Source organism: Arachis ipaensis, chromosome B02, assembly GCF_000816755.2.
Source record: "Arachis ipaensis cultivar K30076 chromosome B02, Araip1.1, whole genome shotgun sequence".
In the NCBI taxonomy this organism is placed as follows: Eukaryota; Viridiplantae; Streptophyta; class Magnoliopsida; order Fabales; family Fabaceae; genus Arachis; species Arachis ipaensis.
This window is the reverse complement of record NC_029786.2, coordinates 33,090,201-33,108,081: the sequence shown is the minus strand read 5'-3', so window position 1 is coordinate 33,108,081 and position 17,881 is coordinate 33,090,201. Positions and strand designations below refer to the sequence as shown.

Here is a 17,881-nt window from a genome sequence, read left to right as displayed (position 1 = left end):
CAAAAATACCACAAGCACTTAACTGGGAAACTCTTTTGAGTTCTGATTTCTCTTTTAACTGCTCTCGGACAGTGGTTCTCAAAGCCTTTGGCATACTCTGTAATTGCACTTGGTTTCGACTCTTAGTGATCTGTCTCAAGAATTACTCGAGACATTCACACCACAAGCATATAGCTAGGAGAACAACTCTTTAAGCTTTTAATCATACTTGACCTTCCTGGCCATTGATACTCAAAGCCTTGGACCTTGCCTTTTATTATCTTTTTTTTTTGCTGTTTCTTTTGCTTCAAGGTTTAATTTCTTGTTTAGTTTAGAGAATTCATAATAGTTCTCTAAATTCCTGTTCCTCATGCATTAACATCCTTTGATCCAAATTTAAATATGCACTATTCATATCATGCATTCAAAGTCACAAGTAACACCACCACATTTAAGTAAATAAGACTACTATTAAATATATACTCAATTTCTCATGCAATAAGTCACTTCTTTTCTTTTTCTTTTTAGATTCAAGCTCAGTGAGAAGTATATGAGACATCTTTTTCAAACTAAAAACAAATAACAGAATGAAACTAAACCTAAGAACTGAAAATACTAAAGACCATGCAAGCAAACAAAGTAAAGCAACAGAAAACAAGAATATAACATAAGAGTAACGGAATGAAATAGGAAGTGAAAAGGGAACTAGGCCACCTCAGTCACCTCAATGGGGGTCTTTTCTCTTCTGGCTATGGTCCATATGGTCCTCTTAAGCACCCATAGTCATGCCTCAGCTGAAAAAGCTCATGGCGCTGAGTATCCTGCTCCACTGCCAACTGATGGAGAAGAGTGCTCTGACTGTCCTGTACTGCCCTCATCTAATCAAGGGTGGAAGTAAGCTGCTCCCAACGGCTATCCTGTGTCATACTCATTGGTGCACGAAATTGCGATCATCAACAATGGCGCCAAAGGCTTGGTGCTCTCAAACGTGAATCACACTTTGTCACAACTTCGCACAACTAACCAGCAAGTGCACTGGGTCGTCCAAGTAATAAACCTTACGTGAGTAAGGGTCGATCCCACGGAGATTGTCGGCTTGAAGCAAGCTATGGTCACTTTGTAAATCTCAGTCAGGCGAATTCATATGGTTATGGATATTTGATAATTAAAATATAATTAAAATATAAAACGGGATAGAGATACTTATGTAAATCATTGGTGAGAATTTCAGATAAGTGTATAGAGATGCTTTCATTCCTCCTGAACCTCTACTTTCCTGCTGTCTTCATCCAATCATTCCTACTCCTTTCCATGGCAAGTTGTATGTTGGGCATCACCGTTGTCAATGGCTACATCCCGTCCTCTCTGTGAAAATGGTCCAATGCGTTGTCACTGCATGGCTAATCATCTGTTGGTTCTCGATCATACTGGAATAGGATTTACTATCCTTTTGCGTCTGTCACTACGCCCAACACTTGCGAGTTTGAAGCTTGTCACAGCCATCCCTTCTCGGATCCTACTCGGAATACCACAGACAAGATTTATACTTTATGGATCTTAGGAATGGTCATCCATGGGTTCTAACTTATACCACGAAGACTCTAATATCTCGGACTCGGTCCCCTGTATTAGATATCTAAGAGATACTCATTCTATCTCATCTTCATGTAGAACGGAAGTGGTTGTCAGGCACGCGTTCATAGGTGAGAATGGTGATGAGCGTCACATAATCATCACATTCATCATGTTCTTGGGTGCGAATGAATATCTTAGAATAGGAATAAGTTTGAATTGAATAGAAAAACAGTAGTACTTTGCATTAATACTCAAGGAACAGCAGAGCTCCACACCTTAATCTATGGTGTGTAGAAACTCTACCGTTGAAAATACATAAGAACAAAGTCTAGGCATGGCCGAATGGCCAGCCCCCCAAAACGTGATCAAAGGATCAAAAGACAATCCAAAAGATGTAAATACAATAGTAAAAAGTTCTATTTATACTAAACTAGTTACTAGGGTTTACAGAAATAAGTAAATGATGCAGAAATTCACTCCCGGACCCACTTGGTGTGTGCTTGGACTGAGCATTAAACTTTCATGTGTAGAGACTCTTTTTGGAGTTAAACGCCAGTTTGAAACGTGTTTCTGGCATTTAACTCTGCTTTGCAACCTGTTTCTGGCATTTGACTCCAGAATAGGGCAGAGAGCTGGCGTTGAACGCAAGTTTGCCTCGTCTAAACTCGGAAAAAGTATAAACTATTATATATTGATGGAAAGCCCTAGATGTCTACTTTCCAATGCAATTGAGAGCGTGCCATTTGGAGTTTTGTAGCTCCAGAAAATTAACTTTGAGTGCAGGGAGGTCAGAATCCAACAGCATCTGCAGTCCTTCTTCAACCTCTGAATCTGATTTTTGCTCAAATCCCTCAATTTCAGCCAGAAAATACCTGAAATCACAGAAAAACACACAAACTCATAGTAAAGTCTAGAAATGTGATTTTTATTTAAAAACTAATAAAATTATACTAAAAACTAACTAAATCATATTGAAAACTATGTAAAAATAATGCCAAAAAGCGTATAAATTATCCGCTCATCACTCATCTACTCAAGGGAGGATGTGAGCTGCTGTCAGTACTGCTGAGATGAGAAGTAGTGTCCCTAAGGCAAGGGAGGCTGGTTTTGATGAGCCTCTACTTCAGCTTGCTCTCCTCTGTTGATCCTCTGGTACTCCCTGACATATTCCATAGTCTTCTTAGTGATAGGCCTCTCAATTGGAATAGGGAAATCATTATCCACCTTTACCCTAGCAGCCTCACAGAGGCGGTAGATGAGATGCGGGAACCCCAACCTAGCATTCTTTGACGAGTTGGAGGCAATGTTATAGATTTGCTATGCAATGATGTCCTCTACCTCCACCATCTCTTCCTTTATAATCCAGTGAATCAAAATGGTCCGATCCACAATGCATTTGGACCGGTTACTAGTGGATATCAGAGACCTCCGAATGAAGTCTAGCCATCCCCTAGCCAAAGGAAGAAGGTCACTGCCCTTAAGCTGGTACGGACTACCTTCCGAACTTATTCTCCACTGGTCCCCTGGATTGCATATATCAACGAGCACTTGATCTAACTGCTGATCTCGAATTTCCCTCTCGCTATAGCACTCTTCTTCCACACGATCAATGAGTGGCAATCAGAGAATCTGTCATATATTCCCTGGGCTGAAGTCAAGGATTCTTCCTCTCACAAAGATTTGATAGTTCTTTTCATTGACTCCAGTGACATCCTTGTAGGTAATCCAGAGGTTGTCATAAAATTCTTGAACCATCAATTGTCCAACCTCAGTGTGTGGGTTGCACAGATATTGCCACCATCGCCTCTGAATTTGAAACTGAATTTTCGGATATTCATTCGGTTGAAGTGCAAATTTCACTTCTGGAATCACATTCCTCTTGCAAGTGATATCATAAAAATACTCCTCATGTAATTTGGAGTGGAATCTCTGTGAATCATAAGAACCTGTGGCCAGTTCCTTTCCTTTCCTCTTTCTTGAGGCCTCAATGGTCTTTGGTGCCATGAGAATAAATCGAAAACATGCAAAACAACAACACCAAACTTGAATCTTTGCTCGTCTCTGGACAAAATAAAATAGAGTAAGGAGGAAGAAATAGGGAGGAAGGATAAAGGCAAAGTGGAAGGGTGTAATGGAGGGATAGGAAAAGAAAATAAAGAGAAAAAGAAAATTGAAATGTAGAAATATAAAATAAAAAAGAAAAGGGTCCAGGGCTTAGAAAAAAGAGAATTGAAGTGAGGATCAGTTTGGTGATTCTTACGGATGGAAGGGAAAAGAAATTGTGATTTGAAGAGAGGGTAAGGGAATGTGTTGTTGCTGTGTGTATGGGTAAGGGGGAAGGGTTCATATAGAGATGGGGGTTAGGAAACATTTGCTTAAGGAGGGTTGGTGGGGGGGTGTGGTCACGGGTGGGGTGTTGGGGAATGGGTGTGATAGGAATGAAGGGGGGTTTGGGAAATGTAAAATGGGATGGGGAATCAAGAAGAAAAGCAGGGGGTAGGTGGGTTAGGATTCGGTCAAGAGGTAGGGATATTGGGTTTCGAATCATTGAGATCCGTCCTAAAAATTGCATGATTGTGAGATGCTGGTGCCAAACTTGAGAAAACTGGCATTTGGCGCTGCATCCTCAGCATAAATTTGCTTCTCCTGACGCCAAANGCAGTGGATATTAGCCTTATTTCCTTCAATAGTGGCACCAAACTCCAAAAAGCCAAGTTTGGCGCCACCCCTCCAGTAAATTCCTCAATTGTTACATCGTACCTAGCGCCAAACTTGGAAAGCCCAAGTTTGGCACCACCTCTCCAGGGGAAAATCCTCGAAAATTATGTAGCACCTGGCGCCAAACTTGGAAATCCCAAGTTTGGCACCAACCCTCCAGGGAGAATGGCTCCATTATGCTTCATATGTGGCACCAAACTTGGGATGGCCAAGTTTGGTGCTACCCAGTCCGTATCAAGTGCCACTAGGGTTTTGAAATTCCTTCTGATTGCTTTTGTTCCTGTTCTAATCATTCTGCATGATCAAAATACATATGAAACAAAGAAAAAATTGTAGAAATTCAAATAAAACTAGAATAATTTAAAGCATAAATCAAAACTAAGGATACGGAATATCAGGTTGCCTCCCGACAAGCGCTTCTTTACCATCACTAACTTGGCAGTCATTTTTGCTAAGTCATCAGATGAGTGGACCTTTGGCGATCAATCTCCCCTCCAAGATAATGCTTCAACCTTTGGCCATTGACTGTGAATCTTCTATCAGAGTTGTCTTCCTGAAGTTTCACATGACCATACGGTGAAACTCTAGTTATCACAAAAGGTCCTGACCACTGGGACTTCAGCTTCCCAAGAAAGAGCTTGAGCCTTGAATTGAACAATAAAACTTGCTGGCCTGACTTAAATGATCTTGTGGCTATTTTCTTGTCATGCCACATCTTGGTCTTCTCTTTATAGAGCTTGGAGTTCTCATAAGAAGAATTTCTGAACTCATCAAAATCATTCAGTTGGAGTAATCTTTTCTCTCCTGCAGCCTTGGTATCAAAGTTCAGAAACTTTGTTGCCCATTATGCTCTGTGCTCCAATTCCACTGGCAAGTGGCAGGCCTTACCATAGGCTAACTGGTACTGAGACATCTCAATAAGGGTCTTGAATGCAGATCGATATGCCCAGAGAGTATCATCAGAATTTCTTGCCCAGTCCTTTCTTGAAGTACTCACAGTCTTCTCTAAGATCCTCTTGAGCTCCCAGTTGGAGACCTCAACCTGTCCACTTGTCTATGGGTGATAGGGGGTCGCCACCTTATGACGGACTCTATATCTCTGCAAAAGTGAGTCCATCTGTTTGTTGCAAAAGTGGCTTCCTCCATCACTAATAAGTGTCCTCAGCACATCAAACCGGTTGAAAATATATTTCTGCAACAAGCTCATCACCACTTTGGCATCATTGGTGGGCAAAGCCATAGCTTCCACCCACCTGGACACATAGTCAACCGCCACTAAGATATAAGCATTTGAGTATGAGGGTGGGAAAGGTCCCATGAAATCAATATCCCACACATCAAACAACTCAATCTCCAGAATTCCCTATTTTGGCAACTCATGGTTGACAGGGAGGTTGCTTGCTCTCTGGCATTTATCACAGCTTTTCGCAAATGCTCTAGAGTCTCTGAAGAGATCGGCCAATAAAAGTCACTCTGACGGACCTTAGTAGCTGTCCTTTCTTTGACGTATGAGGCCCGTATTTGGCAGCAACTGCTGTCCAACTATGTGATGCCGAGCACCTATGAGATGAGGGTTACTACGGATATGGCTGTTATGGTCTGGTGTGTCTTGGAGGGTCGTGAGTTATACCTTCCACGGCACATTAGACGGTCCATGGGACGGGCTTACTATGTGGGCAACCTAGCCTTCCCGTGCTTGATTACTCAGCTGGTCACGGAGGCTGGGGTTCTTTGGATGACTACTGATCAGAGACCGACGGTCGCCAGCCATAAGAATATCATTCCACATGGCGACAGCCCAGGACTTGAGCTAGCACTTGGACGACGCAGCAGACAGTCACCAGTACCTTCTACAGAGGCGGGACCTTCCACATCATTCCCTTCAACTTCAGCACCTACTGATGCAGCACCACCAGCATTCCTACAGCCCCTCTACCGTCTAATCTCCCAACTATCTGATGACATAGCATGTTCGGAGCACTGCTCCAGACGTCACTATGAGCACTTGAGGAGGATGATCCTCGCTGGCGGTGTTGATGTTCTACCTGAGCCAAACACTCCACCCGAGCATTCTGAGGAGGAGGAGGCCCAGTGTGATGAGCCGGAGGTGGCCCGAGGCCCACCAGCTGAAGGAGGAGCTGATGCTAACGACGATTCTTTCCACTCCGCATGAGTTTGAGCACCGAGGACGGTGCTACATCTTAAGTGTGGGGAGGTTGTCCATCTTCAACAAGCATATTTTGGGTGACAAATTCATTTCCGAAACACTTTTAGTTTAGTTTTTATTATTATTATACTTTTTAGTTGCTTTGTATATATTTTATCCTTTTTGCTTTTTACTTAGTTTATTACTTTTGCCTTAGCTTATTACACTTTTTAATTTTGTTTGTACATAACCTAGTATTATAATATAGTGATTCATATCTTTACGTTTTGCTTCTAATTTTGGCATTTCCATATGCTTTTTAATTTTTTTTTTAGCTATGATTGTGATTTGGGATGACCTGATGACTGCACCTAGTTTGATTTCCTATACACTTGCTATTTTTGTTTGTTTGAAATTAGGAATTAAACTTAGGATTTTTGACTTTTTCCATCCAATGACATTATATATACATATATAAAATAAATCCTAGTCAATTTAATGAAATTTTTAATAAACTTACTTTTTATAAAGGGCATCGAAATTCAAATCGAATTGAGTTGAAATTTTTCATTGAAACTTGCATGGTTTATACATTGTGGAATATGGTTTTTGAGTTAAAGAACATACAACTTGTGAGATTCTGAGCCTTATTGCGTGGTTGCATTATTCAACCACTTTATTCTTATGTGTTGCTCTTCTCTATGATTGCAATCTTTAGTTTGTTTAATTCTATATGTCCATGGTTTAATGTATATTTATGCATTTATGTGATTGAGGCCATCACTTCATTATAGCTCACGTAACCTAAATAGCCTACCATCGCTCAATTCTATGATTCCATCTCTTATCTTATATCTTCTTGCAAGTTGCTTGTTAGTTTTCAGAAATTTCAAATCAAATCTTTGGACATTGATCACATTGCATTGATTCTTTGCCTTGGCCCTAAGGTTTGCTTTGGGTTGATTGAGATTCTCTTGTTTGTTTTTGCCAAACTCAATAGAAAACCATAGTATAGGTATAGATAGATATCATTTAGTATAGTTGCATGCATATAAGTATTTGCATTGAATAAGTTGCTTGTCCTTTTATCCTTCTCCTTTGATTATGATTAGCATGAGGACATGCTATTGTTTAAGTATGAAAGAATTGATGAATCCACATTTGATGATAAATGTTGAGTTGATTTGAGTGGATTTCATCATATAAACCCACATTTATTAACCTAAATAGCATGTTTTTGTGTTTTCTCTCTAAATTTTGTCCAATTGTGAAAACATGCTATTTTGTGCTTAATTTAATCAATTTTATCCTACTTTCATCCCATTCGATGTCTTGATGGTTTTGATGAGTGATTTTAGGTATAATAGGTAGGAATGGCTTGATAAGAGTGGAAGAAAAGCATGCAATTAGGAGAAAACATGAAGAAATCAAAGGAGAAAAACATTTCAGAGTGTGCCCACGCACACTTTCTGTGCCTACGCACAAGGGTCAAAATCAGCACCTGTGTCCATGCACAGCTCTGTGCGTAGCACAGAATGAAAATCAGCAAGTGTGCCCATACACAACTTCTGTGCATATGCACAGGAGGAAAATCAGCATGTGTGCGTACGCACACACCTGTGCATACGCACAAGTCCCTACGCGTGACTTCATTAAAAAGTCACGTGGCTCGCATTTGGAGAGGCTTTTTGGCCCATTTCTAATGGCTTTGGAGCTTATAAGGAGGCTAGCAACATAAGCATTGATACCATACACTACCATACATTATACTACACACTTAGGATAGTTTTAGGGTAGTTTTAGGTTAGGTTTTCTCTAAAATTTTCTTAGGTAATTAGGGTTTGTAGAATTTTATAGTTCAAGTTTTAATCTTTGATTCTAGCCGTTTCCATTGTAAGTATTTCTTTAATTTTCTCTTTATTGCACCACTTGTTCTACACTTTCATATATTTTAATTCCCTTTGTCAATATATACATAGTTTTGCAATTTTGAGTTTGATTTCATGAATTTGATATTTGATGGCTTTTATATGTTTGTTTGAGTCACTTGTGTTGATCTTGATCATTTGTGGTTCATAGCTTTTATCATTTTCCCAATTTTGCCATGTTTATTGATTATGCCCACTATGTATTTGATGAAATGTCAATTTTGATTATGGGTTAAATTTTCACCCCTTGGCTTGGGAAAATGAGTAGATGGATTACTAGAGTCATAATGTCCGACATTTAGTGATAATTCTTAGGTTGTTAGTTGTTATTTTTTCCACTAACGCTAGCTTTTTATTAAGGTAATTAGTAAGATAGTTAGGATTTGTGGATTAATAACAATTATGCTCACTTGACTTACTCTTCGATGTTAAAGGTAGACTAAGTGAGATTAATCCATCATAATTATCGTAGTTATGGTTATGGCAAGGAAGGAATTCCATAACTCATCCCAGGTCAAGGTTCCATTTATGTTTTGAACCACTTTTCAACCACTTTAAAGCTTTACTTGGCTATATTACAAACATAGTTCTTTCATTCCTTTATTACTTTATTAATTGCAATTTTGAATCGTTATTTTATTTCTTAATTTCTTGCTTCGTTATTCAAAGACCCCTTTGCTTCTCACAAATAAAATTGTGCACTCTTAGGCATTAGTTCCTAGGGAAGACAACCCGAGGTTTGATTACTCTCGGTTATTTTAATTTGAAAATTAAACTTTGACGTTTGGGATTGAATTGCCGGTTTGGACTATGCTATCAACGAAATACTTAATTTCAATTGAGAAATTCTAAATCGGTGCAAATTCCTAATCCATCACCACTATGGTGCGTGTACGCAAACCCCACACTTCCGTACAACAGTACTAGCAAGTGCACTAGGTCGTCCAAGTAATACCTAAGCGAGTCAGGGTCGATCCCACGAGGATTGTGGCTTGAAGCAAGCTATGGTTATCTTGTAGGTCTTAGTCAGGTGGAATCAGGAGGTTATTATGTAAACCTTAAATGATTATATGTCATATAGAGATTTGTAAGAGTAATGTGTGAAAGGGGTAAAATCAATTGGATTAAATCACTAAGAGGAATAGAGTTGAAAGTCGGAGTTGCTTTGTCTTTCTGAATTAACTCTGGTACTACTGTCTTCTCTGCTTGTGAATGATCTTCTTCTATGTCAGGCTGTATGTGATCAACACCATGGGCCATGGTCATTGATCTCCTCTGCTATAGATTGAACACCATTGGCCGTGGTAATCCAATCTGATGAAGGGTGAAGCGCTTAGCAAGTCATTGTCCTGGCGATCCTACTCAAAGCGCCACAGACAAGGTCGAATCTTCTGGATCAGAGAATGCTGCTTCTATGGATTCTAGCCTATAACACAGAGACCCTAATCTCCCCAGAAATCGGCTGAACTAGTGTCTCGAGAAGTGCCCAATGAAGTCGTGGATTAACCGTCTGAGAGATGCATAAACATAGCTTTTGGCTCGTGCTTTTCAGTCACGTATTCACACGAACCTAAGTAGACGCGGGTGTTTGTCAGACACGTTCGTCTTAATGTGATAAACAGAGCTAATTGGTTAGAGCATCCTATTCATCACGATGAAATTCAGATTATACATCTTAGAAACAGATCAAACACGAATCGGAGAAGAAATAGTAATACTATTATTAATTCATAGGACTCAGCAAGGCTCCTTTCCTAAACCTAGGAGGTTTAGAAACTCATACTAAGGTAAAATACAATGATAAACATGTATGATGGTAAAGTGATGTAAAAAGTTCTTAAAAAGTGTTAATAAAATCCCTTAAAAACTAAACAATGACTAGTAAGGATAAAACAGTCTTTTTAGTGCTAAAATCCACTTCTGGGGCCCACTTGGTGAATGTTTGGGCTGAGCTTTGATGAGATCCACGTGCTATAAGGTCTCTTGGGCTTGGAACACCAGCTGGGGGGTCCTCTCTGGGCATTTGTACATTGGTCTCTGCTCTTTGGGCGCTGGACGCCTAGAAGGGGGCAGGTAGCTGGCGTTGGATGCCAGTTTTGGGCCTTCTAGTCCGAAACAAAGTATAGACTATTATAAATAGCTGGAAATCTCTGGAAGACAGCTTTCCATAGCTGTTGAGAACGCTCAATTTGGACTTTTGTAGCTCTAGAAAATCTCTTGCGAGTGCAAGGAGGTTAGATCTAGACAGCATCTACAGGGCTTTCTCTGTCTCTGAATGTAACTTTTGCTCCGGCTCCTCAATTTCAGACAGAAAATATCTGATATGGTAAAAAAACACACAAACTCAAAGTGGAATCCAAAAATATGAATTTAACACTAAAATCTATAAAAACTTAATAAAAACTGAATAAAACATATTAAAAACTATATGAAACTAACACCAAAAAGCGTATAAAATATCCGATCATCACAACACCAAACTTAAACTGTTGCTTGTCCCCAAGAAACTAAAAATAAAATAGAATAGAAAGAAGATTAGGATGCAATAAATCTCTGAGTTTCCAATGAAGCTTAATTTCAATCAGATGAGCGGGACTTAGAAGCTTTTTGTTTTCTGAATAGTCTTGGCATCTCACTATCCATTCAAAATCAGAATGGCTGGCATCTTTAGGAACTTAGAATCCAAATGATATTATTGATTCTCTTAGTTCAACTCTTTTTTATTTTTGAACACGGCTTTTTAGAGTCTTGGCCATGACCCTAAGCACCTTATTTTCCAATATTACCACCGGATATAACAATGCCACAGACACTTTAACTGTGTGAACCTTTTCAGATTGTGACTCAGCTTTGCTAGAGTCCCCAGATAGAGGTGTCCAGAGTTCTTAAAGACACTCTTTTTGCTTTGGATCATGACTTTAACCGCTCAGTCTCAAGCTTTTCACATGACACCTTCACGCACAAGCACATGGTTAAGGACAACTTGGTTGAGCCGCTTAAGTCAGGATTTTATTCCTTTAGGCCCTCCTATCCACTGATGCTCAAAGACTTGAGACCCTTTTATACCCTTGCCTTTTGGTTTAAAGGGTTATTGGCTTTTTCAATCTACCCTCCTTTTCCTGCATTTTTGGGCAGTAATGGATTTTTCTGCTTTTTATTTTATTTAATTTTATTTTCTTTTTCGCATGCATAATAATTTTTTTTTCTTTTGCAACATGCTTTTTCTTTTGCTTTTTGCTGCTTTTTCTTGCTTCAAGAATCAATTTTTAGATTTTTTAGATTATCAACAATATTTTTCCTTTTTCCTTATTCTTTCAAGAGCCAGCATCATAAAATTCAACTTCAAATATGCACTGTTCATTCTTTCATTCAGAAAACTAAAGCAATGTAACCCAATCAAATTAATGTAACTATTTTTTATTGGAAAGCTCAAAAATCTATGCATCTTTATTTCTTCTTTAAAAAATCTACTATTTTATTCATGTTCAATGATGATAAGAGAAATAATTTATAGCTAATTAAAAAAATAAAAATTAATTATTTATTACTAATACTTATGTAATCCTAAAAATTAAAAGACATAAAAAATAAAACTAAAAATAAAACTTAATTACTACTAGTGATCATGCAACTCTAAATTAGGATGGAAATATGTGAGACAGGAATAGGAATAACAGAATTATGAGAAACAAGAATTAGAATAACCACAGAGTAGAACTCAACAACCTTCAGCTTGGGGATGCTGGTTTCTTCAAGCTGTGGGACGCATGGCTCTTCTTGAGGGGCGCATGATTCTTTAGCTTGTGGGGCCCTAGGCTCTTTAGGAGAGAGCTTGTGGCACTTCAGCTCCTCCAGCTCACGCCCTTGCTTCTCCTGTTCCTTGATCAGTTTACAAATCATGCTAGTCTGATCTCTCTGCTCCTCTCTGAGCTGATCCAACGTGCTCTGTAGGTGAATTATAGATGCCTTTAGCTGTTTCCAGTATTCCATTAGAGGGATCTCTTGGGATTATTCGGGTTCTTTCCTCTTTATGTTATCATCTTCTATCTTGGAACTCTCCATCACCTGCTTAGTGATTGGATTTTTCACTGAAATAAAGTTATCCACTTGGATCAGAACCTTAGCCTCTTGGCATAGGCGGAAGATGAGATTTGGATAAGCCAGTATGGCCTTAGTGGAATCTCTGTTTGATAGCTTGTAAATCTCCTAGGGGATTATTTGGTGGACTTCCACCTCATTCCCTACCATGATGCAGTGAATCATCACAGCTCTTACAATATTGACTTCAGAGCGATTACTTGTGGGGAGAATAGAACGCCCAATGAAGTCTAGCCATCCTCTAGAAACAGGCTTGAGGTTCGCCCTTTTTAGCTGGCATGGCTCCCCTTTGGTATTTTCAATCCATTGGGTTCCAGGCAGGCATATGTCCTCTAGGACTTGATCCAGCTTTTGGTTGGCTTCAACCCTCCTGTTGTATGACTCATGGTCATCCCTTTGCAGAGGTAGTTTGAAGACCTCTCTCACGCTGTCTAGGTGAAAGTATATGATCTTCCCTCTGACCATGGTGCGAAAAGTATGGATGGCTGTTCCATCCTACTTTTGCTTATTTGTCATCTACAGATTTGCATAAAATTCCTGGATCATGTTGTATCCAACATCTAATTCTGGATTACTTAGAATCCCCAGCCTCTCCTTCGAATCTACTCTTGGATCTCTGGGTATTCTTCTTCTCCAAGTTTGAATCCTACTTCAGGGATTACTGACCTTTTACTTGTTACCTTGTGATAATGTTCTTCATGTTGCTTGGTGAAGAATTGAACAGGTTTGAAAACAACTGTTGAGTTGTCTTCTTTCTTGTTCTTTGGGGTGGTCTTGTGATGAATCTATATTTCATGATATTTATTTGCTTTATTTGGGTGGATTTCATCAACTTTTCCTACACTTATTCCTTTAAATAGCATAGTTTTGTAATTCTCCCTAGATTTGTGCTTAATTGTGAAAACATGCTTTTTAGACCTTAAAATAGCTAATTTTATTTCACATTTTATTCCATTCGATGACTTGATGTGTTTGATGAGTAATTTCAGTTTTACAAGGCTAAGATGGATGGAAGAAGTGATGGAAAAGCATGCAAAAAGGGAGAATCAATGAAGAAATAAAGTTTTGGAAGATTTAGCTTCCTTGCGTGCGTACGCACACGCGCACAAGTTTGGCGACGCGTACGCGTGGGAGCAGATTTCACCAAACGACGCGTACGCGTCGCAGCCAGCACGTGACACACTTAATGGAAATCGCTAGGAGCGATTTCTGGGCATCCAAAGCCCAGTTTTGGGACTCTCTGAAGCTGATTCTTCCTATATCAAGCAAGGCCTCATTCCATGTGAAGGGGGGAGAAATTAGGGTTAGATTTTTGTCATGTAGTTCATTTTTCTAGAGAGAGAAGCTCCCCCCTCTCTCTAGAACCTAGGATTTTTAGTTTAATTTTCTTGTAATTTTTATGTTTAATTCTTGTCTTGATCTAGTTTCTTCTACCTTTCTTTACTTTATTGACTTAATCTCATTAGTTTATCTTGTTAATTTCTCATTTTTCTTACTTTTGATGTTTATGAGCACTCTTGTCATCTTACTTTCCATTTAATGCAATTTATGTTTTCATGCCATTTATTGCTTTATTGAGTTGCTATCTTTACTTTCCTTGCTTGGTAGTTGTAGCATTTATTATTTCTTGTTATTTTACCATGGTTTCTTTACATGTCCACCAAGTATTTGACAAAATGCTTGGTTGAGTTTTTGCTTAGCTTTTCTCACTCTTGGTTGAGAAATTGTGTGGTTTGGGTGAACTTGAGTGGTGGATGTCCATTCCACATTGTGTGAGGATTGTTGGTTAATTTGGTTTCCACTAACGCTAGTCTTTCACTAAGTTAATTAGTGAGTAGATTAGGACTTGTGGATTGAGATTAATTATGCCTAGTTGACTTATCCTCGATGTAGGGTTGACTAATTGGGATTAATCCACACACAATTATCATGTTTGTGATCCACAGCTAGGATAGGAATCCTTAATCACCCACTTCTTGCCAAGGATCCTTTTTAGCAGTTAATTGCCCTTTTATTGCTTTCTTTACTTTCCTTCTTTTAATTTCTTGCATGCTAAGCTACTTTCTTGCCATTTTGATTCCTTGCCAATTGCCACCATCCAACCCCCATTTCTCTAATAGCCAATAATAGACACTTAATTGCAACTCCTAGGGAAGACGAACCGAGGTTTAATTACTCTCGGTTTAAATTAGAAATATGAAACTTTGATGTTTAGAATCTAATTTGCTGGTTTGGTATATACTTGCAACGTAAGCTATCTTGAGTGTGAAAATCCAAATCGGTGCAAATCCCAACCTCATCATCTTGCCACTTTTTGGAGCCATGGGATTGAATTCTTGATGAGAGAACAGGGCTCCTGCCACACCAAATTTAAAAATTTGCTCGTCCTTGAGTAAAAGTTAAAAAAGGAAGGACTTGAAAAGAGAATAGAAGAAGAGATAAAAGATAGAAGTCGAATAAGAGGTGGTGAGTGAGGGAGAGAGGGCACGGCACACATATATATAGGGAGGGAGAGGGATTTTCGAAAATAAGCATGAATAAAAGATAAAGATTTTTTGAAAAAGATAAAAAAGATAAGTTGTTAAATTTAAAAAGATAAGAAAAAATTTTAAGAAGATAGAAAAGGCATTAAAGACAAGATATGAAGTATGAAAAGGAATTGAATGTTTAATAAAAGATATGAATAAGATAAGAAAAGATTTTGAAAATAAGTTGTAAAATATATGAGAGTTTGAAAAGGATTTGAAAGAAATTTGAAAAAGATGTTTTAATTTGAAAATTAAATTAAAAATGAAATATTTGAACATGATTTAATTTAAAAATTAAAGAATTTTTAAAATTAAATTGGATGAAGATGAGTTGAATCAGGACGAGATTGAAAAATTGAAGTTACCTTCTTGCTGTAATGCTGGCATTTAAACGCCTAGAATGCTAGCATTCTGGCGTTAAACGCCAGAGTAGTGCTCCCTCTTGGGCATTAAACGCCGAGCCAGGGCCTCCTGGCTGGCGTTTAACGCCAGGATGATGCTCCCTCCAGGGCGTTTGAATGCCTAATTGCCACCCTATTCTGTTTGCTGTGTTGCATCATTCTGTCTCTGTTTGAGCACTGTACATGATCACTAACATTAAAAATTAACTTAAAACATAATTAAAAACTAATTAACAAGAAAATTAATTAAAATGGAAACAATTAGAAAATCAATAGAGTATGAATGATTATTGGGTTGCCTCCCAACGAGCGCTTCTTTAATGTCTTTAGCTGGACTTCACAGTACTTAAATTAGTAATAGTGTTGAGTCTCCTGGATCTATTTCTCCTTCAAGGTGATGCTTAATTCTCTGTCCATTGACAGTAACCCTTCTTTCTTTACCTTGAAGCTCTATGTGACCGTAAGGTGATACATTAGTAACCACAAACGGTCCTGTCCAACGGGATTTGAGTTTCCCAAGGAACAGTTTGAGTCTTGAGTTGAAGAGCAAGACTTTCTGTCCTGATTCAAAGACTCTAGAAGCTATCTTCCTGTCATGCCACCTCTTTGCCTTTTCTTTATAGATATTTGCATTCTCAAATGCATCTAAGCGGAATTCATCCAACTCATTTAGCTGGAGCAGCCATTTTTCTCCTGCTGCTTTAGCATCGAGGTTGAGGAATCTAGTGGCCCAATAGGCTTTGTGTTCTAGTTTCATTGGCAAATGACAGGACTTCCCATATACTAACTGATATGGTGAAGTTCCAATGGGAGTTTTGAAAGCTGTTCTGTATGCCCACAGAGCATCATCAAGCTTTCTGGCCCAATCCTTTCTAGAGGCACTTACTATCCTCTCTAGGATTTGCTTTAGTTCTCTATTTGAGACTTTAGCTTGCCCATTGGTTTTGGGATGATACGGTATTGCTAATTATGGCGAACTCCATAACGGCTTAAGATAGAATCCAGCTGTCTGTTGCAGAAATGAGTTCCTCCATCACTGATTAGCGTCTTGGTGCATGAATTGTGAATCACACTTTTCACAACTCGTACCACTAACCAGCAAGTGCACTGGGTCGTCCAAGTAATACCTTACGTGAGTAAGGGTCGAATCCCACGGAGATTGTTGGCTTGAAGCAATCTATGGTTATCTTGTAATTCTTAGTCAGGATATCAATTATATTTATCAGTTTGGATTGCGAAAAATAAAAGAGCATGAATTAAATACTTGTTATGCAGTAATGGAGAATATGTTGGAGTTTTGGAGATGCTTTGTCTTCTGAATCTCTGTTTTCCCCCTGTCTTCTTCTTCATGCACGCAAGGTTCCTCTTATGGCAAGCTGTGTGTTGGTGGATCACCGTTGTCAATGGCTACCATCCGTCCTCTCAGTGAAAATGGTCCAGGTGCGCTGTCACTGCACGGCTAATCATCTATTGGTTCTCACTCATGCTGGAATAGGATCCATTGATCCTTTTGCGTCTGTCACTACGCCCAACCCTTGTGAGTTTGAAGCTCGTCACAGTCATTCAATCCTTGAATCCTACTCGGAATACCACAGACAAGGTTTAGACTTTCCGGATTCTCAAGAATGCTGCCAATGAATTCTAGCTTATACCACGAAGATTCTGATTAAGGAATTCAAGAGATACTCATTCAATCGAAGGTAGAACGTAGGTGGTTGTCAGGCACACGTTCATAGGTTGAGAATGGTGATGAGTGTCACGGATCATCACATCCATCATATTGAAGTGCGAATGAACATCTTAGATAGAAACAAGCGTGTTTGAATAGAAAACAAAAATAATTGCATTAATTCATTGAGATACAGCAGAGCTCCTCACCCCCAACAATGGAGTTTAGAGACTCATGCCGTCAAAGAGTACAAAGTTCAGATTTAAAAATGTCACGAGATACAAAATAGATCTCTAAAAGTTGTTTAAATACTAAACTAGTAACCTAGGTTTACAGAAAATAAGTAAACTAAGATAGATAGTGCAGAAATCCACTTCTGGAGCCCACTTGGTGTGTGCTGGGGCTGAGACTTGAGCTTTACACATGCCTAGATTGTTTCCAGAGTTAAACGCCAGGTTGTAACCTGTTTCTGGCGTTTAACTCCAACTTGTAACCTGTTTCTGGCGTTTAACGCCAGAATGCAACATGGAGCTGGTGTTGAACGCCAGTTTACGTCATTTATCCTTGAGAAAAGTATGGACTATTATATATTGCTGGAAAGCCCTGGATGTCTAATTTCCAAAGCAATTAAGAGCACGCCATTTGGACTTCTGTAGCTCCAGAAAAACCATTTCGAGTGCAGGGAGGTCAGAATCCAACAGCATCTGCAGTCCTTTTTCAGCCTGAATCAGATTTTTGCTCAGCTCCATCAAAATTTCAACCAGAAAATATCTGAAATCACAGAAAAACATACAAACTCATAGTAAAGTCCAGAAATGTGATTTTTATTTAAAAACTAA

General features: G+C 38.9%; 1 protein-coding gene across 1 annotated transcript; it reads right to left on the bottom strand.

The window, feature by feature from the left end:
* LOC107627155 lies at window positions 4,724-5,590 on the bottom strand. The gene is made up of 3 exons (XM_016330012.1): window positions 5,483-5,590; window positions 5,161-5,326; window positions 4,724-5,076 (listed from the first exon to the last, which is right to left on the bottom strand). The coding sequence occupies exons 1-3, from the start codon at window positions 5,588-5,590 to the stop codon at window positions 4,724-4,726; spliced, it is 627 nt and encodes a 208-aa protein (XP_016185498.1).

Coding starts and splice junctions, on each gene's coding strand:
- LOC107627155 (XM_016330012.1), bottom strand. CDS start 5,590: ATGGGACCTTTCCCACCCTCATACTCAAATGCTTATATCTTAGTGGCG. Junction 5,327..5,482: donor CCACCAATGATGCCAAAGTG/GTGATGAGCTTG, acceptor TATCACCCATAG/ACAAGTGGACAGGTTGAGGT. Junction 5,077..5,160: donor TCAGTACCAGTTAGCCTATG/GTAAGGCCTGCC, acceptor CCAAGGCTGCAG/GAGAGAAAAGATTACTCCAA.